This window comes from Aquila chrysaetos, chromosome 2 (genome assembly GCF_900496995.4).
Source record: "Aquila chrysaetos chrysaetos chromosome 2, bAquChr1.4, whole genome shotgun sequence".
In the NCBI taxonomy this organism is placed as follows: domain Eukaryota; kingdom Metazoa; phylum Chordata; class Aves; order Accipitriformes; family Accipitridae; genus Aquila; species Aquila chrysaetos.
Window position 1 is genome coordinate 8696345 of NC_044005.1, and position 27888 is coordinate 8724232.

Genomic DNA, 27888 nt, shown 5'->3' on the forward strand with positions numbered 1-27888 from the left:
GGGGGGGGGGGGGGGGCAGGCCGGGCGGGCGGCGCGGCGGTGCTGCGAGGGGAGGGAAGGCCTCTTCCGCCGGCGGCTGGCTCAGGTGAGAGGGGGGGTCCCGGTGGGCGTCGGGGTCGCGCTCCGGCTCGCTCCTATTGTCACTCTCAGCGGGCTCCGGCCATGGCACTCACTCACACACACTCACTCACTCACTCACAACCGAGAGTGCTGCCACCGCCCCCCGGCCCGCGGCCCGCCCCCCGCGCCCGCCCACTGGAGCCTGCCGCCGGGACGCGCCGCCTCATTGGCGCCCGCCGCCGCCGCCGGGACAGCCGGGAAAGCGGAGCGCTGCCGGAGGAGGAGGAGGAGGAAGAGGAGGAAGAGGAAGAGGAAGAGGAGGCGGTGCCGGCCGGGGCTGCGGCGGCGGCGGCGGCCGGCGGCTCGTCGTCGGCATCGCGCTTCTCGTGCCTCTGCGGGCCGGACGAGCGCTGGCCGCCGCCAGAGCGAAGCCCGTCGGCTGAGGTAAAAAAAAAAAAAAAAAAAAAAAAAAAAAAAAACGGCAATGCTGAGGTAAAACCCTGCTAATGCTGAGGTAAAGTCGCTGTCTCGCCGCGCCCGGCCCTCGTAAGGGGGTCCAGAGCCCCCTTCCCGGGGAGGGCTGCGGGCGGGAAGGGCCGGCCTGGCGGTGCGAGAGGCCGCGGGGCCGCCGGAGGGACCGCACCGCGTCAGGCACGGCCCGCCGTTTCCTTGTTTGGCTCCGTAATGGGAGCCGGCAGGCAGTGGCTTACTTCTCGGCGGCAGGGTTTCTGCAGCCTTGCACTCCTTACCTTGGGGTTTCTTTAGCCAGTGCGCGATTGCTGTCTGAATCATTTTGCGCTTTTTTTTTTTTCTTTTTTTTAGGTGTATTTATGTGCGTAGCGGCCAACACAACGAGTGATTGTAGATGGTATTGTTAAATATCATAAATTTTGTTTATTTACCTGATGGCTTGGTGTTTGGTGGAGTTTTTGCGGTTGGGTTTGGGTTTTTTTTCCCCCCAAAGTACAACTAATGGTGTTAATATGACTATTATGTTCGAAAATACTATCCACTGTTTCCCCTGTATTTCTGGCAGGAAAAAAAAAATTGAGTCACATGAGCAGCAGTCCTCCTGTGTTGATATGACCAAAACCCTCTGAGGTACAGTCATTTTTTTAGCAAATGTGATCAAGGGCAGTTTGAGAGCTGGTTGCTTTGATGGGTCAGTCACGTCCACCGTGTTTGTGCAGGCCTGAACCTCTGAACATCACTATTCCTACAAAGGATACCTAGCTTTTGTCTCACTCAGCTTACCCTCCAGGTATGCGAGTACCAATGTTGGCATAACAGAGGAGGTGGGACTGTGGCAGACTCGATTTAGAGTGATACAAGCTGTTGTGAAACTACTTTCAAAATTGCTAATTTTCAGCCAGGTAAGTTCTCTGGTCCAGCTCACGTTGAAGAAGCTGGAACACTAGTTAAAATAAAAGCTCCTGGCTACTGAAGTATAACTGTAATGGACACAAGCAGTTTTGCCTCTCGTCTCTCAGTATGCCTCCTGCATATCTTAAAAAATACGTCTCCCCTAATTTTTTTTACCTATAGACTAAGCAATTCCAGCTCATTTCAATCCTTCCTTGTCTGTCACAGTTTTAAACCTCTCAAGATGCTTATTTCTTCTCCCTGTGTTGTCTCAAAACCATTCACATCTTTTTTGAACTGCAGCACCCAAGACTGGACACAGTACTACAATTAAGGCCTCAACAACGCCAGCATCTGCTGTCATGCCTGTCACAGACTACATTCCTGTTTACACGTGCCAATACAAATACTTTTGAGTCAGTATGATCTATTCACAATTTTTCTGACCTGTTTTACCCCCGCATCTGTTTCTGCTGACCCACCAAGCTGGTTATTTCTCCCTCAAGTAGACAGTAATGCTACTTAAGAAATTATTTACCGCAGCAGCCCTAATGCTATCCCTTCATTTTTATTGCTGGACAGGTGGACAATCAAGCAGTCAAGACATATTTTAAAATAAAATTTCACATGGTTTTAAGTCAGAAAACTGCAAATTTGTCATCCTTTGTAAATCGATTGCATTTCTCAGAAGAATTGTATTTAAAAAACAAAACTTAACTAAGATTGAACTGTGCCATGGTTACAGAATGGTTGTGTAACTGTAAATTTAGAAGAGAGATTTGTACATATTTGTAAATGTTTAAAACATTAAATTCACTTAAACCATCTGAAATAATCTAAATGCAAGCAAGGGTTGATAACAAAGAATGTAGGTCGGAGGGGTTATACCAATATAAGGTAAAATTTGGCAAAAACAGTGTAACTTCCTGGTGCCCCCATCAATGAGGAACGGAACCTGCAGATGCACATGTTTTGCTTTGTTATTTTTATGTTCTTTAATTCTGTTAGTTGTGTTTGTCAGTGACATACTTTAGTTCTCAGATTTATTCACTGTCCTGTGTACAGCTTTTGATCTGGACTGAACAATGTAATGAGCAGCTCATAAAGTTATTGATGGCATACTCTGCAAAAGGGAAGTTCTAGCACAGTCTGATGGCTAGGCTGGCTTTTTAGGTGAAGCTGAGCATGTCATTTAATGTGGTTGTACTTTGGTCTTCCCAGTATTAAATGAAATCCATCTTTGTAAAACACTAAAAATCTAAAACTGAAGCATGTGATGTGGGTATTAAAATAACTGCCATAGAAGGGATAAAAATCAAGACTACTGGTCCAAGTCCACTATCCTGTGCCCACAGGGTTTTTTACTTTTTGTTCTGTCTTTGTGTAATAGCTATAGAATTAGTTCTTCAGTATAGCTGAACAAGATGGTAAATAATGCATTCAGCTATTTTATTTCCTATATGAAAAATGCGTCATGTGGTATGTTTGTCCATCTTGATCGTATAAAGCATTTTTATGACGTGTTTTGTAATAGATGATGTTTATATGGTAACAATTCAAGAAAAATACAGGCTTTATCAGTAAATAAACTGAAATCTTACCTTTTCTTTATCACTTGGCCAGCAAAGTTTACAGAGTTGGCTTCCCTTTTTTTCCCAGGTTGCTTTCTTTTTTCTACTCTGGTCTGTAAAGTCTCCATCTGTGAGGAGATTTAAGATCACAACATAAGATATGAATCTAAAACTGCTAATATTTCAAAGGGGCACTGTTACTTGTCCTTCTCCTATGCTCCGTTTAGTCTGTGTTTAGTCATATAGTCTATATGATTATGTGAATCCCACGCAGAGATGGAGAAGAAATAAGTACTACAGGTGTTTTACATAGATGTGTATCTGTATCTATTTATATGTGTTTGTATAAATATATATATATAATACCAATTTGCAAGAAGGAAAAATTAACTGTCATCAGATCAAGTTCACATGATCAACACCTCGCATACAAGTGTGTAGGCATATGTATAAAAACATGCATGCATTCAATACCTGCAGCCCTTCCTGAAGATCTACAAGCAATAGTAAGTTATTCTGATCCGTGTTTCTCCACTGCTATCAAAGACACAAGACAAGCTTATCTTTTTTAAAAGTTATATTGCCTTACTCTCCTACAAAAGGGATTTTTAAAAATAGCATAGAAAGGAATTTTCAGGGCCAGCTCCTCACCAGTTAGGCACTGTCCCTTTTAGTACCTGAACAGTCAGAACAGCAGTCAGGAGTCCTCCAAAACAGAGATTTTGTTACCAGTGACTCAGATTTGTGCCACTTGATGTTTTTTTGTGTGACTGAAGTTCCACTATAGACCATCTGTTATGGCCACCCAGGCAGGAATACGGAGCTTGCATCCGCATTGGCATTCTGCTTTTTACATAGCAGCTTATCAGACAGGATTGCTACATAGATACCACTGTGGAAGTCCTGCTCCATTGAGTGATAAACATAAATAGATCTAGCTGGAGCTTGTAAATGTTTCACGTAGCACATCGTGACACATATTTGTCTACATAAGGGTCACATAATGCTCCATAAAGGATCTCCTATATTGTCAAAAGGAGCATTATCAGGGGTACCATGGGATTAGTTCAGATATTGCCTGTTCCAATACTAGTAAGCAAGAAAAGACTTGATCTCCCCAGAGAACTAATTATTCAGACCAGCAGGAAAAAGACCAGAAAGAGAAAGTGTTATGGAGGAAGCAGCAGTGCTGTTTGAAGAGGCAAATCAGCATGCGAACAAGGCTTTTCTGATACATCTTTTAATAAAAATGAACACAGTGGAATACCGTATCAAAGTAACTGTCCTTCTCCATCAGTTTGATTGAAACAGGACAATCTGAGATTTTTTTATTTACTTTTGAATCAATTTCGTGTGTAACAAAAAGCCATTCTCTTTAGTCCGTTTACCCTGCAGTTGACTTCTGATTCATATGTTTTAACTTTTGGGGAGGAACGGTACGTCCCAACTTTTGGGCAACGTTTGTAATCACCATACCAAGTTTCTGTAATAATAAGCAAGTGCTTATCACTTTTTGCCTACCACTCCTCCTCGCATCAGCTATGCGATAACGCTGCCGGTGCCCTCAGGAACTGAATTCCTGGTGCCTGCGTGCGGTAAGGATTTTAGGGTCATAGACAAAACTACCAGAATGGGAACTAATTCTTCCTCTCTGTTTATAGACACTGCGTCATTTGAAGTCTGTTTCTGTAGTCAACATGGCAAGATAAGTAGGAGCTTGCTCGCCTCGGCAGCTGGCTAGCTGCCTCCTCCTAGCACAACACTGCTTTCACTTACTCCCCAAGTCACGTTTTTGTTCTTATTTTGTTCCCCTCCCCCAGCGTCTTAACTTGCCTTCAGGCCCCAGGCGCTCCTTTAAGCCTAGTTTTCTGAATTTTTTGTTAACTTTCCTTCGCTGCCTGTTTACCTCTGCCTTCTTCAGGCCTTGCGGTGTGTCCCTCAGCCAACCTCCTCTCGCCAACTGTCACTCCCCAACTGCCTCTGAAGGTTCCAGCGCTCCCCCCGCTTCTCCCCCGGCACAGCGCCCACGGGGCTGCCTCTGGTGCCTGGAACTACGCCTGGAAGGAGAGCGCCTGCCGCTGTGCTACGTGGTCCCCTGGGCCACTGGGGTATGTCTGAATCCCACATGAAACGAGGTCTGCTTCCATTTCTTTGCTTTGTGATCAAGTCTCCTCATTTTGGTTATCTCTGCATTTAATGCGGGATAAGCCAATGTATACGCTGTTATGATCTCCCAGTATAAAGCCATCATCTTCGGATGAGCATGCTCTACACACCCCAAACCAAAGAAATAAAATGAGTAAAATACCAGTGTGTGGTTAAGGTGTCCAGCAGTGCTTTAAGTATATGAACTGCTGCTCTCATGGCACTTCCCACATCTCCAGTGAAGTACCTACTGGCTCCCTCCCAAGCTTGGTGCATCTCTCAGGGTTATAGCAGCAGTTGATAAAACACTTGAGATTTTCCCCAAGTACAGAGACCCTGAGGACACAGTAGACTGAGATAGCGATATCTTGTCCTTTTTGTTATAAAAGAGGACGCAGTAGACTGAGATAGAGATATCTTGTTCTTTTTTTTATAAAAGAGAACAAGCAAGTATTTGCGTTTGTTATATTTTTTTCAACTTGCTTTATCTTCATCTCATGGTACAGCCTTAACCTATACGATACTTTTATTAAAGTTTTCCAATTACGGCAAATGAAAGTGTTCTATAGTCTGTAGCTCAGCTCAGCGTTGTAGGGAATGCTTAACATCAGAGGGAGTCTTGCAGCACTTCTTAAAATAAGTTGTTTAAAATATAAGTCCTAATGGGTTCCAAAGCTTGCGGTACGAAGCTGGGCAGAGGAAGGGCTGTACGGGTGCCGAGGGCGCTTCCGCAGAGCTTTTGAACAACTTGCTAAGAGGCGTCGGGAGCAAAGCTGCCTGGAAAGAAGCAGCTGAGTGTTAGTCACAGGTCTAAACACAAATCCTCCTGGGAGCATGAGGAGGTGTGCCCTCACACTGAGCAAAACACGGTAGTCCCCGCCACATCCACCCGCAGCCGGGGTTAGCCATAGGCAGTACGGGTGCAAGGTAGTCAGCGCTGCTGGCTGTTCCCTGGCCCGTGGATACAGCAGGAGGGACATTGCCGTAGGGAAGCATGGCAAAGGAATCCGTCTGAACGCTCCTGCCGTAGGAAGGACGGGAAAAGTAAGGTTATAAGAGCATTTTCTAACATCTTCCCAGATCCACTGTCAGGGTTAAACAAATAGGATAATTTCACCACTGAGACAATAGTATGAATAAGGAGGGTTGTAGTTCTTTCATGACCTGGTATAGGAATTACAGATATCCTATAAATGACTAGTTAGAAAGGTCTGCACGTGAGACAGGAACTGGAATTGAAATCCAAAAGCTATGAATCCTAGAAAAAGACAGAAATTGATTAGATTTAGACAAAAAATAGCAAAGAACCACCTAAACAATCTCCTGACTAAGCAGACTGCACAAAAATAGATAACTGGAACAAGAACAAAAATGGTGGTGTTCTGTGCAAGTGCTGGAAGTTTGAAAACTTAGTTGAAGGGATGAGAATGTCTCACTTTAAAGGAGCACATGGATAGAACTGATTTTTAGGAAACGCTGAGAAGGAATGGCATTAAAGCCTCTCCAGTACTTGATGACAAAAAGAGACGAGAATGCTAAGGTTAGGAAAGAAATAGTGAATAATACGAGAGACATCATTATACAAATCCATCATGCATCCTTCCTTATCTTGAACTCCGTGTAATTTGGTATAGACTGTATTTAGAAAAGAATATAGAGAAAGCCAAGAAATAAGATGGCTTGGTACAATTCCCGAACAAGGAGAGGATTAATACACGGGGGATGTTGAACTCGGAAGAAAAAAAACTTAAGGCTGAATTTGATAGAGGTCTGTCAAGATCTTGGATGGAATGGAGATGGGTGAATGACTGACTTATTTTTCAAAACTGCTTTGTATTATTTGTTCTTGTGTTATCTGGCAAGATGGAGTATTATAAGCTTTCACGTCCTGTTACAGTGCCAAAAGGTATGAACAGGTTCAAATAAAACAAAATTTTAAAAACCAGATGCCCAAGGGCACCAATGAGATCAAATTGTCCTTATACTTTTAACAGGCTACGATAATTGCAATATACATTCATATACAACACATTAATGAGTTTAGAAGCTTATTTGCCACTAAATAAAAATGCACCATTATCAGCTTTAAAAATCTGTTCTATAGAGAAGTCTAGACACCAGATTTAGGGTAAGATAACTCAGTAAATACAGAAGAATTTGAGCCAATGTAAAATCTGTGATATGTTATGATAAGATTTGGCATATTATCATTATTGAGTGGTTTCTTTGACATGCTATCCATTTCCCACACTTAGAGAATTTTCAACATTATCCAGTGTCAGGTGGGTCCTGGAAGGATTTATAGCAAGAATCAATAGCCAAGACTTGAATGAGAGAAGATCAAAAATAGAGTTGAGATTTTCCTTTTTAAGAAGATGCAAGGAGGAGTTAAAACCATGATTTGCTAAGGCACCAAGCAGCACCAGCAGACACCTCTGGAAAATTCATCTTAAGCTATATTTAGTACATTCAAAGAAATTGTGGCTCCCACTTGAGCCATTTCAGCTCAAATACAGATAAAAAATAATCAGATCACATAGACTGTTCGCTCATCTTGAATAAATAAATATTTAATGGAATTGTGCACTTCTGAGTCATGTTCAGTTCTAATATGTGTCTTTCTAGATGAGCTCCTACCTCTGAGCAGATTGATCTCTAACTGCAATTCTATAGGTGTGCATCCATACTTCATGTGTTAAAGTCCATTAAAAATACACTAGGCAATGAAATTCTAATATTGAGAGCTTTTAGTACTAATGAGAGCCCTTCAAACAAGCTCTTCCCTGCACGTTTGTTTTAGAATAATTCCAGTTTCTTGCAGTTACTGAGGTTTAATGATGGGTTGTTGAGGCAATTTTTTTTAGTCCTATAATCTTTGTAGAGCTTAGTTCTGGAAATTTTATCACCATCTTGTACCCTGAGTGTGAGATGCTCCTGGGCAACGCTGTTCAATGCCTGCTTGAGTACAATTTTAAAATGTGATTTTTATTTTTTTTTACTGATTTATACCTACGTCAAATTCATATTATGATCTTTCTTGAAAACTCACTGCAGTGAGTGTTACGTAAGCCATGTCCTGGAAAACAGGAAAATAAATTTTCTCCATCTTCTATATAAAACATCCTTTCTGAGTTACCAAACTTTCTTCCAAAGTACACTATTTTTGATCCAGAATTTCATTCCTTGACATTCTAACTGTTCTGATCTCATCAAATGTAATTCCACACCCACTGAAACCCACCTCAGGCCTTCTCCCAGTGTGATCCAGCTATTTTTCTTTGGGATGTTACAGGAAGTTACACACTGCCATTCTAATAAACAACAGTGAATATGCTTTAGAGATTTTTTTTCATAATTCCTGGTAGAATTGCACTTAGCAAACTGTTTTGATACATATAGATAAGCAATGTAACTTGCCTCCTGTTCCCCACTGCAACTCACTGCTTTGCTTTTAACAAATTGACAGGATTATAACAAATACACATGCCAAAGCTTTCGTACAGTACCGTTGCCTATCATCCCATTCAAATTGTTTCTTCAAGAAAATTACCATCTCGTGTTGGTCCTGCTGGTGATCATCTACAGGATATTTCAACCAGAATGCCATGTATGCAGAATTTTTTATTTTATTTTGGTTGCAAAAACATTTGCCATCTGAAATGTTACCTGCTTATTCAAGCCATTAGACATAAATATAAGTAAGGTAGTCTGCTTTCAACTGAGATTTACAAAAATACTCATTACCTCTTGGGGAAAAAAATGGTAAAAGACATTTGCAGAAAAAAATAGGGCATCTATTGCTGCTACATGTTTAATTTTATTTGATTTACTATACTTAACTTTTTCCTTTGTTGGCAAAAACAACCTTAGCTGTTGCTAATGCTGTTTGCCAGCGTCTCCATCTGCATCTTTGGTTACTTCTTGGATGCGTTCACTTAGCATTTGCAGAATTCTGCTTGCATCCTTTGAACTCTTATGGGAATTTTTCCCCTTTGGTGGTTAACATTAGCAGCAGCATGAAGTTATTTGCATTGACGATGACGTTTTCCTGTAGTCGAAGACACCTGAGCCCAGTTCCCTCTCAAGCGTCTTATGTGGTCTTGGTGATCACTGCCAATGATAAGGGAATGCCTTTGTCTCATATTTAGAGGGCCTGGATTCAAGCTGTATGCACCAACGTTTCAGTTTTGTCAGTAAGGCCAAATGGCCTTTTGGAGAGTTTATCTAAATTAATCTCAGCTCGTAATTTTGCCACGTAGGTTTATTTTGAAACTGGACCCTTCCTTATCTTACCTTTTGTAGATTATTTCTTTGGGGAGTGGTTTCCAGAAAGCACTTAGGAAAGCAGTCAATTTAGTCTCAAAGTTAGTGCCGTATTTGTTCTGAATTTCTGTCTGGCCTGTTTTCTGCTGACATTTACTTAAATGATTATGTATATGCGTATGTGCATGTATATTTGTAAGGCTTTCTATCTTGCTCACATTCAATTTTACTACATAAACCAAGCTTTTCTCTTGAGCTTAATGTCCCAGTTGTTTTATTAGTATTGTAACAAGTCTGCTCATACAAGGCACATCCACTGCACATCTGAATAAAAGTAAACATCCTGTGTTTCTCAGCCTTCTATAAACCCCGACAGATGGCTGCTACTTTTACAAACTGTGCTGAATAGGATGGCTCACATTTCCCATGCAACAGACTTATTTCTGGAATCCAAACCCAGTGTACTTCTTGCAGGTGGGAACATTGATCTAGCCACAAAGCAGTTTAGCCCGTATCAGTCCTACGTGGCGACTCTTCATAGCTCGACCCTCTTGCTTTCTGGAATGAATGTACAGTGGGGCATACCTTATATTGCTGATCCATCCAAAGTTGCAGGAGGACTGATAACAGCTTCCACGCGTAGGTCCTTGATCATCAGGCCTAAAGGACCTTTGTGCAATACTTCTGTTTGTTAGAATCTTTGTGTGTTTATTTTTTTCCCCAAGAAGAAGTATTTTGGGGGGATAGATGGTATTTCTTAGAATGACTGGATTTCACCTTAATGCTCAAAGCCAATCCCTGCTCAGGATACTGGCAGAATCTGCAGGAGGTGGTGTATGTTTTCTCTACCTCAACTAACATTCAGGAGACGCAGGCTTATGTCTTAGCCTGATTTCCCTGCAGCAGCAGTAAACTCCCGTTGTCTGTTCTTAACGCCTTCTCTGGAATCAAGGGCACTTCAGTGCCCGGGTGAGTTAGCAGCAATGCCAGCTTGAGACTTGACCCTGCATGTTTGTGTTCATGGACCCATTCCCATCTCTTTGTTTTTTTTTCCTAAAAAGAAGCAATAAGGGAGCTACTTTGACTGCAAGTCCAGGCAAGTAGTCTGTATTAAGTCTTAAAAACAATGTCAAGGATGTTTTGTCCTAGGGGAAAGGTAATTTGGGAGTGGGCTTCATCTTTTCTTTTTTAAAACTTTTCTCCACTGAATAACAGGCTTGGTCTCAGCTACTCGTGCCCACTTTCCATTGCATGTTAGAGTATTAAGCATCAAAGGAAGAAGCTTTTGAAGGACCACCTTGCATTCTTCTAGACATTCTAGAATTGAAATACTAACTTTTTTGCATGGATGATCTTCAATGGGCTACATGTCTGTTCTGTTGCATTCAGAGGCCCTAAAAATTATGCCATTTGTTTAGGAAGTAATTCTGAAGAACTAAGAAATTTCTGATGTTTCTCCTCCAAATAGACTATTTACCAAAATGGCTGAGTGCAAGCTAGTCTAGCATTGGCTATCCTTGTGTACCTTCATCAGCCAGAACCTCTCTGATTCATGAAAACCTAATACACAATAGGCATATATCATGGGATATTTTCCTCCATCATACCAATGGAGAAAGCTCCCAGTGGCTCTTGAATGCATATTTTCATTAAGGATCTGGTAGACTGGTTACATGCCAAAACCCATCAAGTCTTTATTATTTCCTAAATCAAAGTTATTTACACTTCCATTTTCCTTTACAATTCATTGTTTTTTAACAAACTATTGTTAAGGCCAATTTCATAGTATTTTAAGATATTTTGTACCATGTCCATTGCACTCTATCACTTTATCATTAGCCCTTCAATTCACTATTTGGTTATTTCAGAGTGACCCAGGAGGCAAGAACTACAAAACCAGAGATTTTTACAGGTCTCTCACCAGCGTTCTGGTCACAGTGATGATATTTTTTGTATAACTCCCCATTGTGGGAACATCCTCTTGGACTGGTTTTTCTGTGGTTAAACAGAATACACTGTTGGTCAAAATCCCTAACTAGTTTGAGTAAGAGATGAGATTCTGTTCAGCCTGTCTTCCAACAGCTTCTTCTCTTTTCCTTGAAGAGAGACTCCCTAGGTGGTTATGTCCATTTTCCCACTAATGGGACTAAGTGTCATTGACTGGTGTACGCAGCCAAAGAGTTTCTTGAGATGATGTTTTTTTACAAAAGGTTGTGCTCAGAAAAATCAATATTAAAGAAAAAGACAACCTATCAACAATTTCCATTATATAGAGAGGAGTTTCTATTTGTTTTATCTTATCATGTATCCTGGCCACAGAAAGATGGGCACTGAAGTCAGGTGGACTACCTGCATTCATTGAACTCTGCCAATAATTTAGTATGTTTTGCTAATTGCAATATTCCAGTTCTTCTTTCGGTTCTTTAATCCAGAAGACAGATTTTAGGACTGCTTGTACTGACCCCCTTGCAAGTGGTTTTAAATAAACTGTGAACCACAAAGTTGTATCTACTTCTTGCCCCCTTTTTTTGCAATTTTTTTCCACAGCCGTGCCTCTTCAGCTTTTCCACTGAGTTTTTTGAACTCAGCTAAAGCATGCATGAACCATTTTGCCTACTACAGTAAGACACATGTTTATGCATGTAGACTTCCCTTCTCATCTGGGAAGCTGGACAACAGTATAAACCTATGTACTACAAAGCCAGACTAACTATTATGGTTCTGGCACAAGTGTGCTTGCGTAAAAACATCATGAATGGTATCAGTGGTCAAATGAGGCATCAAAGTCAGTTGTTCCTCACCCAGAAAGTTGGGTTCAAGTGTAAGCCAAGTCATGAGAGCATATATAATTTCTACTGATGTTTGCTACATTAAGAAGCAATGGGCCATGTGTACAGTCTTGCAAATTGTAAGTGAGAAAGAAGCTTCATAAGAAAATGCTAATTGTAATCACAGCCTAAAATGCATGCTGACAGAAACCTTTAGTAAACACACTCAGCCTCTCGCCTTCTTGCTCCATACTCACATAGATCCTGCATTATATGTATATCCTACACCTAGCTCATGTTTTTCCCCCATTAACTTGTAATTACTGTGCATGCCTTACAGCTGGCCGAAATCTATTCTACCCAGTCAGGGGCTACATCGCTGTTAGAAAGGATGAAAGCAAGGTCAAGCTAATCAAGCCCTTGAAGAGGGCAGCAAGCTGTGTGGCTACTAAATAAGGTTACAGTAGGCTCAAACTGTTCAGGAGCGAAATACAAATAACTCCTAAAGAGCGTAAATAAGGCACATTCAAATGTGCTTAATTGTGCGTGCCTGTCTGAAAATCTGGCTCATCGTTCTTCTTTCCATTTCTCACTCAGAGGGTCACTAGTGCCTGAAAACAGTGATATGCCAAGGAAGCCGATTCCTCGTGGGAGCATGACTCTGCTCCACACAGACATTTTCCCTTCTGTCACTTGGCATAATTCAGTATGTGACTTGAAAATTCAAAATATAAACAAGGGAGAGGATCCAGGGCCAACAGTGTTGCAAGCAGAATTCTCAAACCTTCCCAGTAAGTGAAAAATACCTCTCCTTTAGAAATACCACCCATTTCTCCATTCTTTCCAGCTTAACCAGAACTATTTCTTTGCAGCGCTTAACTTATGAGGAAATGGGGGCAAAAATACCACAGCTAAACATACATGTATTAGACTGTGAAAACACACCACTCAATGTCTCACTGTGCAATACGCAATTTAGCAGGCAAGTTTCTCCCATCTCGTAGTTCTCCTCTTCCTGTGAATTGCTTATTTCTTTTGTCTTTCTTTCTCAGGATCATTTTCTCCCATAACTTTTATTGTTTTTCAACACCTTTTGAATATAGTTATGAAATACATAAGTAGTATTTAAATATATCCTTTTTCCTGCTGCTCTCATGTGTGTTACAAGTGCAAGTTAAAAACCTTCATTGTATTTATGCATCCTTCTAAGGGGGAAAGAACTGTCCCCTATACCGTCCTTTACTAGCTTCTGGTCATTCCCATGTTCCAGGATGTCCCAAAGTTACTGCAGCTTTGCAAGTTTTTCCTGAAAATTGATAAATTATACACCTGAACTAAACAAACGTAAGATACACCATAAGCACAGACAGACATCTTCTGAAAGCCAAATCTGAGGTGTTACCTTTCCTTCAGTTCCCTATCGAACCCCGCGAGTGCTGACCCTCTCCCAGCGTGGCAATGAACAGCAGGAGGTAGTAATGTTAAGATATCGCCGGAGTAGTTGCTTAAGTAATGGTGTAGCTGCTTCTTTCCAGGTGGAGCACTTGGTTCTGCTCTGGAAGGTGAAACCAGGAGGTTTCTTGCTTAGGGTTATGCATGTGGAGGTCCTTTATTAAGAGTTATGGCATCTTCCTCAGCAATTGCTTTGGTAGTTGCTCCACTACCTCTTTACACAAGTTGTTCTTCTGGTACTCACCAAATGCCGCCAACATCGGCTCAGAGCTCTTAATGCTTTCATGACGTGCTGCTATCAAGGCAACCAAACGAACAGGGAAGTGATTGCAAAAGCTACTTGCGCCTTTGGTTCCTTCCTTTGTGCAGAGGAGCTCGTCTGTAGTTTTATTACGGAAAGTACTCAAAAACTAAGACAAAGACGCTAAACAAGCATGACTCTTTTCACGCACAGAGCTGCACCTGCAGCATGGGCCATATCCATGCAGTCCTGGAACAATCCAGTGTTGCTGACGGCTCAGGTGTCGCTTCAGAGCCAGATTTAGAAAGGTCAGGCTAGCACAGGCGTTTTGAGGGAGATGGTTTCATCTTTTTTAAGTGTTTGAAGTTCAAACATTTAATCTTTCAAATTAAGGAAAGCTGAGAATTTATGGGAGTGTAGGGGGCATGATGCCTTTAAGAGAATTATTAAACTGAACTAACAAGAGTGACAATTTCTTAACTGGGGGGGGCGAGAAGGGAGAAGAATTCAATGGAAGTTAATACTCCTGGCTAAAGAGTTAAAAGAACCGTTCTCCTGCATTTTGTCTGTGAAATGAGTTTGAGGAGAAAAAAAGAAAATACGTAGCAGTGTTTAAACACGATGCTGTAGTAAATGAGTAGTTGTCATTTCTTGTAAAGAAAATCCAATCTTAATTTTAGTATTTCCAGCGCCATGGTCTTGCTTGGTTGTAGGCAAGTTGCTGGAATGGTTCATTTTGGCCTCTGCCATTATAATGTACCTTATTTCTAATTTGAATGCCATCCAATTTCAGCTCCCAGGCATTCATCCTGTCATACATTGATTATTGTAGTAAGTATTGTTATTACCGAATTTTATTCCTATCTGCAGTCATTAACTGAAGAGCAGAGTCTGCAACTCACAGGCTGTTCAAGTAGGGATAAGCAGCCTCTTTACCACCTTCTGTCTTCTCTCCTGTGGTTTTCTCCAGCGCATGGGAGAGGTGAAGGACTACAGGGTCTTGTGGAGAAGAGGCCATGGAGCGGGGCTTGTACTTTCGAGGGGATCATATTTGAACCCCAAAGCAGCACATACCCCTCAGTACAGGGCAGACACCCTATCTTTAGATGCCCCACACTCACGTGCACTTCAGAGAGACTGTAAGCTTCCCATCATTTTAATGTTATATGGAAAATAATTCTACAAAGATTGATTTCTATAATATACACTTGTAAACCACCGCATGCTGCAGGGGAGGGGGTCCCTTTTTTTTCCTCTACATTATGACCTCTGCAAGGAAAATATTGATGAGTTTAGGGCTCCCACCCTGTAGTCATCCCACCAAACCTGAATTCAGCAGTTCTCACAGATGTGTGGCAGGATTAGGTACTAATATTCTTGGCTGTTAATTAATTTTACCACTAATTCTAATGTATTCACAGTAGCCTCTGTTCCAAAAGAAATTTTAAATATGGCTGAAGTCTGAGTTTTATACATTTAACGCTGGGAGATTTTCATATGGAAGTAGATTTCAGTGGTACACAAGCTGTATTATATACTGTACTTGAGTTAAAGCACCATAAGCTAGGGAAATTACAATTATTTGTAGAGTTCAGTCTGTTGTGTATATTTCTATGTTACTAATGCAGGCTGTGTTGCTATGTGCACATATCAAGCCAACTACGGATTTACAACCTGCAAGTATGTAATGATATTGGCACCTACTCTTTGTTTCCTTATGGAGAAAGCAACAAATGCAAAACTTCAGTAAGAATGAAACAAGGGTAAAACAAACATCAGGGAAGATGTTGAAATAGAAATTTTTACTCCAAAGATTTAGACAACATTGAAATTAATGAAAAAGTTGTCTTATGGAGCTAAGTCTAGATCTGGGTCAGGCTAAGTTAACTAAAGACGGGGAGAAATTGGGAACTTCTTAGTCCCAGATGAAAAACACATTAGATAAGTTTCTTTTAGTCAGTCTGTAAGTGTAAAATTCAGCCACTGGTACCACTACCCCACTTACAGAACATAAAAAGTGCCCTCAAAATAAGAGTATAATTTTCACAATAAGCTAGCATTGGGGGTTTTTTTTGAGTCAAAAGCATTTGTGTTCACTGCCAGAGCTGCCAGCTTGACCAACCCCATTTTATTTCTAGAAAAACTCATTGTTTCATTTCCAACATCCGAGGACTAAGGGAATTCATTTCAGTCAGCACAGTCTGAAGCAGGTTCATGGTGCAAGTGGTACAGTACCACCACCACCACCTTCTCTCACAGGTGAGTCTCCTACCAGTTGCCTCAGCAAGGGGCCCAGTGCACTACTGGCACTGATGAAGGTGACTGAAGCCCTTGGAATTGCACTGGTACACCCCAAACACCCCAGAGTATAATTTTATTACAAAACATTATAATATACAAATATAGTATAAATATTACAAAGCATTTAGAAGCAGCATTACACCAGGGGATTTGTACAATTTTCTGAAAGGGCCACAGCTGCCTTCGCTCCACCTGAGAGCATCTCAGGAGGTGAGGTCTGCAGTTGTGTGAGGAGGTTTTCTCCCATATGTTATTTAAGTATACAAGGGAGACAGAGGCAGTATGTGACTTTGCTTCCCAATTAAGATTTTTCAGAAGGTTTTAGGGTTTGTTTCATGTGTTTTCCAAGTGTTTTCCATGACTTAGGGAAAACCTAAATGTGTACTTGTGGTGGGTTGACCTTGGCTGGATGTCAGGTGCCCACCAAGCTGCTCTATCACTCCCCTCCTCAGCAGGACAGGGCGGGGAGAAAATAAGATGGAAAAAAACTCATGGGTCAAGATAAAGGCAGTTTAATAAAGTGAAAGCAAAGGAAAACAAAAGATTTATTCTCTACTTCCCATCAGCAGGCGATGTCCAGCCTCTTCCCAGAAAGCAGGGCTTCAGTACGCATAGCAGTTGCTCCAGAAGACAAATGTCATAATAACAAATGCCGTTCCATCCACACACACACTTCTCTTAGCTTTTATAGCTGAGCAGACATCACGTGGCATGGAATATCCCTTTGGTCAGTTTGGGTCAGCTGTCCTGGTTATGTCCCCTCCCAAGATCTTGCCCACCCCCAGCCTGCCGGTGAGGGGGGGAATATTGGGGTGACAGCCCTGATGCTGTGCCAGCACTGCTCAGCAGTAGCCGAAACGCTGGTGGGTTATCAACACCTTTCTAGCTACCAATACAGAGCACAGCGCTGGGAGGGCTGCTATGGCGAAAATTAACTCCGTATCAGCCTGACCCAACACAGTACTAAAAAACATCTTCAACTTTCCCGTGATGGAGGCTATGAATGGTCACAGCTATTTAAGACCTGCCCTGGTTTTTAAGAATGATGATCTTAAAGGGACTGTCAGTGCCTTCAGGGCATTAAGTACAACCCTGCTAAACTGTTAGTAACCAAACAGACCTGCAGGAGAGCTCCACGGGTTTATCAAACTTAAGTGAAAGGAAACAAACTTGTTTTATCATCTCTTCTTACATAATGTACAACGGCAACCAAGCGTAGCCTTGGCTCCTGCACACACCTCACGCTGTTATCCCAAGCGTGTGTGGTGTTAAGAGCTACCGCTATTTATAAAATCCGCACAGGAACACAGCAGGCAAATCAAGTACTACAACAGAGGTCAGAAGGCAACAGCCCCTGTGTGCCCCATGGTCTCTCGGTTCACGCCATCTCCTTCGTATCCATGCCTCAGACTCATTGTTAATGCTCTCCCCTCTGGCTTTTTAAGGACAAAAGCACGGAAATAAAAACCCAACAAGATTGCTTTAGGTCACCCATGGTAAAAAGCCTCCATTCGGCTTTATCTCGGGACTACTTAGGATCACAGCCTGGACTTTTCTCTCTATCAACACGCGAACTCTCTCTGAACAGTTTTCTGCCTCTTGCACTCAACCTGAACCACTTGCTGTTGAGCCACGCGCTGCAATTAGAAATTTTTTTGCCACCTACTGAAGCCGTGTAGCAGTCACGCAGGCGCTGCCATGTCTGCTGAGCTGCCCTGAGTTTAAATCAAGAAGATCCCACTTCAGGGTTCCCCAACTGTAAGTCACTGAACTGTGCAAAACGGGCGACTCTTACTGGGACGGTTTGTACTCCAGTAACATGACACGTGCATACAAGCGCAAAGCGTAAAGAGGTCTGAGGGCAGCGCTTGGCAAAAATCCTTACTCGGGAGAGAAGTTGAGCTCAGCGCAAACTTCAGCCCCACTTCCCCTGTACCCAGGCACAGCTGCCTGTCGGACTGGCACAAGCAGTTGCTTGTCTGCGCTTGCCTTCCGCTAGCGCTCATTAGCAAGGAAAACAAAGTTGGTTGAACAGAGCTGGCGGGAATCCTACCACTGCGTTTGCTAAATGGATCTATTAAAACGTAAACAGAGATCGCATTGCAGGGCATCATCATAAAATACCATGGGTGACATCTTAGCCGATTCCCAAACAGCACCGCTTCCTCCTCCTCAGTCCTGTTGCCTATGACACCGGCTGCCACTATGCTGCTGCTCCTCTTGCACATCTTGTTGACGATTATCTTGATTTTTTTCCTCCTCTCTCCCCAAACAGTTGCCCACTGGGCCCTTTGCAGGCTCGTTGTTATCCATCAGTCGCCTGCTGCACGGTACTGCAATCTCACACCCAACAGAGGCATCACTACGTCTCCAGCACGTTTTGGAGCCATGCAATCTCCCCGAGTCTGTCTGCTTTAGGAAAATAGGACACTGGGACTTTAATGTCCCCTTGCCGTCCCTACAGAATCCCTTGAGTTTGCAATTTAGCCTTGATGGAGCACACGACAGGCCACACAGGTTACACCCGTCTTACTCCTGCCTTGCTGATACACATCTAGTAGGAGTTTCTACTGCCTCCTTATCTGACTTCCAAATGAACGCTTTCCTGCTTTCTTCCCCGCTGCCACCCCTCGTTCTCCCCAGGGGCTCTCGGGAAGCAACCCCCAAGCCATGACTTTGTTCTCCTTCAAGAATTCTCCGAAGCCATGCGCACATTCCCCTCCCTGCCACCCATGTCCGCAAAAGCTTGACGAAAATTGGTAAGGGGCTGGGGAAAGGTGAGGGTTTTCTGGTTTTACGACTGTGACTTGGCTAGCTGGTATTCTCATCTCTTTATCCTTTTCTGTTCATGTATTGTTTATTCCCTCCAGTACATTGGCTGCGTGCTCCTTGTCTCTCTGCCTTATGGGGTTCTAGACCGAACAGAGACTTCCGCAACAGTGCTTTAAATTACCAAAATAAATTACCTCTGCTGGTGTCATTATAAAGTCCAGAAGAGGCCAAAGCAGCAGCAGTCTTGTGGTGCAGAGGAATGAGAGAGAAACAGGAGTTCTCGGCTCCAATTCAGTTCTGGCACAGATTTCTTACGTGCAACTGGGGAGCTTTTTGCCTCACTTTGCCTGTCTGTAAAATGAAAAATACAACATCCACTCTCTGTTTGACACACTTAAACAATAAGCTCTCTGGCAGGACAATTCACTTTTTATCCACACAGCACCACGTACAGCATATACATTTGTCTGCACAGGGAAGCCTTGGCCTCTGCTGGTGCCTCCAGCCACAAGGAACCCAGGTTAGAATTGTTATTGGCATTCAGAGAAGAGTTTCTTAGGGAAGCTAAAGAGATACACTAGTTTGTATCATTCTCTAAAAGCCCATAGAGTACATATTAACAGTTTTCAAGACCATTCTGCTCATGAAATGTAAAGTAATGAAACCATCTTGACGGAACAGAATACTTATTATATACATAATAAAGCTGCACTTTTAGAAACCTAGATTCTCCTTGGCTTCTAAAGTTTACACGTTTTAATTTCACTCCTTGAGAATAACTATGTAACATACCTTTAGAAATAAGCAGGTTTATTTTAGTTATACTGGAGATAATGGGGAAAAAAAAAAAAAAAGAGCTTAAATCCTGTCTAAAATCTGGGAAAAACAATCTTTGAATGACAGAGCACCATTTCCTTCCAGAAGATTAGCAATAGTTTGTTATTCCAAGTATATATTTAGACTATTCCATTTACACAGCTTTAATATCAACCATATTAAAACCTTTCCGATAGCTGATCACATTCATAAGTGATTCCAAGCTCCTCCATGTGTTCTGTTACACAAAGTACCTCTCGGACCACCAGTTCAGCAGGTTTGCGTACGCACGAGATCCCTTTGCTCATTCAGACAGGCAACAAGGCAGGCTCGTGCAACACTCTGCACTTTCCACTCTTTTTTCAATATGCTGCATGAAGCCACATGGCCCAAAACGTCAGCAAGCACAACAGTGCTTTTAGAGCACTTACTCAGTAACATTCCTGCAGTTTGGGGATTAAAAACATTTATTTTAAAACAGTGTGTTTCCTGTTTCTTTGGTGCTGTCCCAGTGCTTGTGCTGGCGAGCCGACAGTTGGAAATCATCCTGGTAACTGTCAAGTTCACCTTCGCCTATAGAACAGAAATAGTATGAGACCAAGAAGAGCAAGGCAGGGAACAAATAAGGAGGTTCTTGCAGATATTAGAGAACTTCAGTAAGTCTCTCTTTTGCAGTAAGATGACCCCAGATTGCATAGTAAGTTAAACCAACTTTTAAAAAAATAGGAAGAAGAATTGAAAGATGACACAAACACAGCAGTAAGTGCTTTTCGTAGTTTCTGCTATAGGCCAGCTACACATGTACACTTTATTCTCCTATACCTGACCCAGCAGAATGCTCTGGGTTGCGTCCGCATGAGCTGTCTAGAGCTAACTCTGGCCCTTCTTCTGTGAGATTTTGTAGGAGGGTTCATGAACATGGTATGCATGGAAACCTGGGATCGACAAGAAAAACCTGCATAGTAGCTTAATTCGCCCAGCAGTGTGGAAAAAGCGTTAAGAACTTGAGGGTTTTTATATTTTGCAAACAAAAGGAAGTTAATTTCCTCTGTTAGCTCACCATAGCATTATGTGAAAAGACACGCCTGGAGCTCTTGAAATACCTTTACTTATTTCTGCACCTACCAAATTTATTTATAAAGCCATCCGGAAAACACCGGCTCTTCATTTGTAAGATACTATGGAGCTTTTCAGAATTGTTTCATAAACCGAAGTCTTTAAAAATACCCACACCTACAGAAATTGTCAACTATAATCAAGTCTCAGGACTTTTTTTTAGTGTATTTAAGGAGTATTGACAGGACAGTTAAAACTGCCATATTAATGCATAAATGGGTAATCCTCCATGTGCTAATTTTACCGTGTTAATAAATCTAGCGATCAGAAAATGTGTCTAATACATTACACATCCCTGTAAGAAACCACAAATACTTCAGTTATGTCTCATTTGAATGCAGTCTTGGGGGATTCTAACAGTTTAGAAAATAAACGGGAGCAAATTCTTAAATGAAATACAATAGACATGCAGGCTTAGAACATCTGGAATGGAAGTAAGGTGAAAACTGGGAAACAGGAGTGTCCTGGATGGCAGGTGAATGCCTAAAGGGAAGAGAAGCTCTCACTGCACATGCCACTGAGTGAGCTTGTAACAACCGAGAGTTACAGTTCACTCACTGTCTAGGCATCCTGGCAATAAACCACAACAGAAATGTTAAAATAATAACACTAATAAAAATAAATAAGGATTTGGGCTTATTTTAGCCAAGATGTTTTAACAAAATGCCACCATTCATTCCTTGGCATGTAGTGGGATGCCTGTGTGTTCTTATTACATTCCTTAATTGCCTTCATGCTTTCTACTATTTGCAACAGTTAGGACTCAATAAATTCAACCCAACTGTAAGAATTAATTCCAATAATCATTTAATCTTCTTGTCACTCTAATACCATACATGTATAGAAGACTACCCAAGATCTTTATTACTGCCTTGTTAATGGTTTGCTCTCTAGAGGTATTCCTTCTGACCCATACATCATTATATGTCTTCACTTAGCAAAACAAGATTGTTTTATAAAATGCTCATTTATTTCTAATAAACAATAGGTTGCCTAGTACTGGCCTCAGCTAGACTTTGATTTTGGGGATGTGAAGCACAAATGCCATCCTAGTTGATGCACGACACTGTTGTCCTTATGGGTACCGTCTCTGCCATGCTGGCATAGTGACAAGTATAATTGCTCCCTGCTTAGTTTTGTCAGAAAGATCTAATGTTGAAACATACAACTGCTTGGCATCTAAGTGCTCATTTGGTAGCATAATTGTTAAACTTACATGTTCAAGTATACTAAGTATAGTTGGTTTTTTTAAGTGTAGCTTAGCAAACGCAAGTCTGTTTCTACATGTTCCTACTGCAAATCTACAGCTACACAAACTTTTGAAAAAATACTGTATTTCAGCAAGGAACATCCCCCTATTTCTCCTGATACTTCATTTATCGGTCCCAAATTGAGACGATTCACCAAGGTCATTGCTATAGTGAAGTTTCGAGGTCTCCTTCTTCAAATGATCCCCAAATTACTGTTAGAAAATGTTGCATTACGCATTCTCCAGAAGTCCAAGTAAAAGAAATCTAAAGCAACGTTTGAGATCTCCATGTATGAGTTCCCATCATCAGAGCATGTCAGCCTCAATTACTTTCAAGACATGGAGATCAGTTCACATATCAATTAGTATCCTCTGCAGCACTCTGGTGAGTATTGCAGGCTTTGCAGTGCTGAGAGATACCAAAAAAAATCTTAAATTGTTACCAGCTTCAAACACAGGAACATATTTCAGAGGCACGTGCAGCTGGGCAGTTGCTGACAGAGCATCAACAGAACCAGAATTTCCAGTCCAGGGTCCATAGTTCTTCCTTCCTCACTTCTGATATGATAAGCAGAAACAAACGCATATAAAGAAATAAATCATTTTTCTCTAAGACAAGAGACATGAAACTCTGAACGCAAACTTTACATCCACCAGCACGGAATAGTTTTTGGCAGGAATAATTACGGTTTAAGGTACTATTACAAACACTTTATTGGTTTACCTTTCTGCCTTCATTCTTCATATAACCACAGTACTGAAATCAAAGAAAGAAATCAGAACCACCATACTTGATTTATAGGCATTGCTCGCCAGCACCCTCCAGAAGTCCCAGTAAAAGTTCAGTGAGTCACTTCCAGCTATTTTACCTGCTAGGTGTGTATTCAATATTTTTTAATCTGGATCTAAAGTAGCGAGTGTTAGCATACATTGTACTCACAGGTATTCAACTCCATTAGTAATTAAGAATTCCTGTATTAAAAACATCCAGAAAAGTGAATTGTGGGTCTGTATTTGTGCTTCAGCTTTAGTCTGATATACTTGCCAGTACTAGTAATATCAAGTATGCTACCCGGGGTGCAACAGTCCTTTGGTGATCTACTGTGTATTGTGAGTTCCCTGGACCACCTTCTTTTTCCACTTTTATTAGACTTCCCCAAATAGTCATTTTAAATTAGCTGGGAAGCCTCTTGAACGCCTCCCAGCATTTCTCATTGCCAGTTCTGAGTTCCTGGGCAACAGGCTGCTCAGGTACCACCTTTGCGGGATTTCAGCAGCATTGAATCTTTATCCAGAGCATAAGAGAATAAGACTAAAATTGATATTGAATGGAAAATGTAATATATTCCCATAAAAATATTGGTGCCAAGATTGCAGCAGGAGTATATAGAAGAGTATTTTCTGTCATTCTGTTTCCAGAACAGTAGATAACTTTCAAAATACAGATTTCAAAGTATCTAAAGTCATGAGGATGCAAGACTTGGAAGAAATGCATGTGCTGAGATCCGGGTAGGACAGAACACCACGACAGCAAGCTGAGGCCAAGTGATCAGCGGCAGTAACTGAAGCTAACCCCGCTCCACTCCCACCAGCCAACATACCTGTGCCAGTTTACAAACTGGTACAGAACAAGGAAACAGAAAACAAGAAGTTACCAAAGATCCTTACAATCCGCTAGCAGGTTATCTGCAAATAATTCTGATAAGTAACCAAGGAACGGAGCACTGTATAATCACCTAACAGACAGCTGTAAGTTCATAGACTGAATTGCTACCTTTAGCTGTTATCTCCACACTCACTTTCGCCTTCCTTTTTTCCATGGCACTTGAAATCCCCAAATCCATTGGTTCCTGCAGGGTAGAGGTAGCAGTACTGGCTTGACCAGTGGCTCTCCTCACTGCTAGCAGAAGTTAAGAATACCCAGTCCCTGTGAGCAAACACCTTCTGCCTCTCTTGCAAACTTCGCTGCCAAATTGCTCATCTTGCAGACAAACAGGAACTGGCTTTCATGCTTGAAGGGTGTTTATGTCTTGCATGATTTATTCAAGGTCCTATCCTGCTTTCATCAAGCTCAAGAACAAGCCATTACACGTACTTCAAAGGTAGAGGGTCTGACTTCTTAGTCGAGGAGCTTCCCTGGACAGACACCCTGTCAGAAGGTTGGCAAGGGCCAACCTCCCTTTTTTCTTCCCTCTCTGCTTTCCACCACCCACTTGGTGTAATAAGAAGTGCAGAGTCCAGCAGCCTACACACAGGACAGGAGAGCTCATGGGGAAAGGGACACAGCTCACCCCCCTCCAGAAATGCAGATACCAAGACACAACTCAGTACTGCCCCCCAAAAAAGACCAAGAAGCCAAATAATGGAATACCATTTTGAAGGGATGGAGAGAAGTAATTCCAAATTAACCATGGCAAATGCAGACAAGTTATATGAGGTGGGCCAAAAGCATCAATTCTTTTGGGCGTACAAAAGCTTTGCTGAAAAACTGACACTGCAGTTAACTGCATCCATACAGAACCCCCCTAATACTTGGGCTGGGCTCCATCTCGACAGACAGGGTGCCTTACCACAGAACACAAGATGCGGCTACAGGAGTGTGCACGTGCCCAGCTTCTAACACCGTTAAGAGCCTATTTCTGAGTCAGCACTTCACGTGACAAAATATATTGCTTCACATAATAGCATGACCTACAGAGCTACACAAGATTGCTAGCCAAGAGAAAGCCGTCATTCAAAAACCTAGTATAAAGCTTGCACTTTATGTCTTCACAATGTTCTACTGTATCAGCATCTTTGCTAATTAAGATTTTCATGTAGATATGCAGTTATGTCCATTTGAATACATAGGACACATGCCATATACAATTTGGCAACAAAATAGCTTATGACTGACAACCGGCTAACTAAATTCCACCTATAAATGAATTCACACCTTTATTTAGATTTGCCAATTAATGTCCACCATCCCCCTAAAGTGTGGATCAAATCCTACACTCTACTGAAATAGCTGATGAAGTTCCCCACTGACTACAGGATGTCATCCTGATTTGTCTCTTACTTGAGCAAAATGAAACAGTACAACAGTACTTCAAGAAGAGGCAGCAAGTCCATATTCAATGGGAGCACACCTTAAACACACCGATGCCAAGTGTGCAAGCGTTGGATTTTACCTACAGAGAAAAGAAAAAGAGGAAATTTAGGAACGTGCCAAATGTAAGTAAGTTTATTTTCATGTGTTCACAGCAGGATAATCTCCTGCTGCTCAGAAATACTGTACAACAGGTTTACTATCATCTCTGAATAAAGATGGACACTGCTTTGTGCACTTAGGTAGTCTCTCTGGATTTTTACTTTTCATTTACTGGAAAAAATCTGATACTGCTTCCAGAATTAAAGCTTCCCCTGGGGTTAAACCATTCGCACAGTGATGATTTCTGAATGCCTGCTACTTGCACATAGTTTCAATTACATAAGTTTTATAAAGGTCAGATATGTTTCTTAACAATGACTGAAGCCAACTTACAGACATCAAAACTAACCTAAAAGATTAAACACAATCAGACATGTTAACTTGCCTAATTTCAAGTCCATTATTATTTATATGATTACATACGTATTCTGCCTGTGCTCTGTGGTCTATGAAATAGTGTTTGCAGTTTACAAAAGCAAGCAATACTAATTACTTGTTAACATGTGGTTTCCATCTATGTTTATTTTATGGATATTAACCTGAAATTAAGTCAACACAAAAGAAAAAGAAAATAAGTATTTTCAGAGGCAACACAAGCCTGAGTCTCCTGACAGCTGCTGTGCTTTTGCAGAATTTTAAGATACATACATACCTTTTTCCCCTTCCATTGCTGTTTAAGTTATGTATGTAAAAGGGAGAAATCAACTTCTCAAGGAAAAGCATGGCTTTAACTGTGATGGGTATCGATTTGTTATGTATCAGTCTAATTCAGAAACAAGACAACAGATACAGGTTGCACACTTCAAACACTTCAGTACCAGAACTCCCATCTCTGCTGCTTTAATTCAGAGACAGTTGGCAGAACACATCAGAATCTCGCTCAACAGACACTTGAAAGCAAGCAGAGGCAAGCAAAAGCTCCCTCACTCTGCATTTCTGAATGTATCACACAAAACTGTCTTCAAGAAATCAAGCCTTCGACAGACCCAATGACCTTACTCCACCGAGAGTGTCAAGATACCAGGAACAGAGTGGATGAACACCTAAAAAGCAAGATATACATTGTATTTGCAATGAAATAGGTCTCAGAATCATCCTTCAGTTCCCCACCCCCAACTACTGGTACTGAACCAAGTCAGGCCCGTGAGAGCATTACAGTGAATTCAGAGGGGTCTGGAGGTTTTGGTTCCCTCAGTTACAAAACTGTGAATTCCACAGAAACAGGCAATAACTAGTGACCTGGGAGAATAAATCTTGAAAGGGCACACAATCCAGGTGCGTCATAGCCCTGACACTTGCTGCCCAAGTTGTCTCAAAATAGCACAAAGTAATTTGAAAAGCAACAGATAAGGATGTTGGGCATAACTTGAATTTAACACAAGTAATAAAAAACAAGTTTAAACAAATGTGATTTTTAAATTGAAGCTGCGCTTCTAAATTACCAGCAGTAACAAAAGCAAGTGAATCATCTTAATTATCACCAACAGGCAGACCCAAAACAACTATGGATGCATAGTTGTGGCTGAAGGACATTAACATTGTAAAACATATCATGTGGAAACTTGATACTTCTGGTTGAATAGGATTTGTTTCCAGAGATGATTAAGACATCTTCAGCACAGCTGTAACCATCTACTAGAGGTATCTTCTGTACCTCTGAAACCGTTTCTAAACTCCAGCCTAATCCTCTCAACTTGACATTCAAAAGTTATTTTGAAAGAATTACCTATCCACCCTCAGGCAAAAAAAATAAAACCAACCCCTCAATTCCTTTGCCAACTATTCGATAACATAGCAATTCTTAAATACTCTTGTGCTGTTTTCAGTTGTAGTCCACATATGTTAACTACAGCATAATTAGCAGCCACCATTTGACTGCAATGGTCCTCAGAAGGCTGAAGGTAATTGTGTGTGCAGAGCCAGATGCACAGATTATAGTCTGCCAGTGGAGCAGAATAAGCATAAAGACTCAACCGTTTCAGAAGTACAGGGCAATTTTTGCACCACTTAATAGGTATTTGATGGACTACTAAAACAAAGCTGTCCTAGGGAGATATCTAAATGTAAAACCTCTCTGCAGAGAGAAACATTTCTTAAAGGACACACACTAACCTCTAAAAGGTTTTGTTAAACTCTCTTCATATTGGTCTGTTACTCCATAACTACAGTTAGCATGTGATACTAGCTCATTTCAAATGCAGGATTTGGGATTTTAAGCACCACTGATGTAATTATACCTATCAATTTCTTTAACTTACTAAAGATCTCCCCAGTCTTGCAGGTGCACACCCCTGAGATGCACTTACCAGGAGGGAATGAAGCTGGTTGCAAGATTCTTGGGTATTTTCATGTTGGAAATATGCCCTAAATAATGCCAGTTTAACAGTTCTCATACCCTTAAAAATTAGCTGCTTGGAATCATGTGTTCCTGTTTGGTTGAATACATTCATATCTTTGGTATGAAAAACATGGCACTATCAACTGCTTCTTTATGACCTTATTATAAACCATTGATATGACAGTGCAAAACAGGACTTATTTTCTGTTTCGTTAAGAAGTAATTCCCTCAGGCATCAAGA

The 27888-nt window shown here is 41.5% G+C and overlaps 1 protein-coding gene across 10 annotated transcripts; it reads left to right on the top strand.

Moving 5' to 3' along the window:
- Positions 1-25448, top strand: LOC115350264 (protein phosphatase 1 regulatory subunit 1B-like). Of its 10 annotated transcripts, none has more exons than XR_005933731.1 (5): positions 1-504; positions 883-928; positions 1097-1161; positions 1310-1433; positions 1726-3033. XR_005933731.1 is itself a non-coding variant. In XM_041127996.1 (2 exons), exons 1-2 carry the CDS (start codon positions 163-165, stop codon positions 23545-23547), a joined length of 354 nt encoding a protein of 117 aa, XP_040983930.1. In that variant the 5' UTR covers positions 1-162; the 3' UTR covers positions 23548-25448. The 10 variants fall into 10 exon arrangements, 2 of the variants coding, with proteins under 2 accessions (XP_040983930.1, XP_029891565.1); XR_005933732.1 differs by having other exon boundaries at positions 1322-1433; XR_005933730.1 differs by having other exon boundaries at positions 1097-1433.
- Positions 25449-27888: the final 2440 nt, after the last annotated feature.

Coding starts and splice junctions, on each gene's coding strand:
- LOC115350264 (XM_030035705.1), top strand. CDS start 163: ATGGCACTCACTCACACACACTCACTCACTCACTCACAACCGAGAGTG.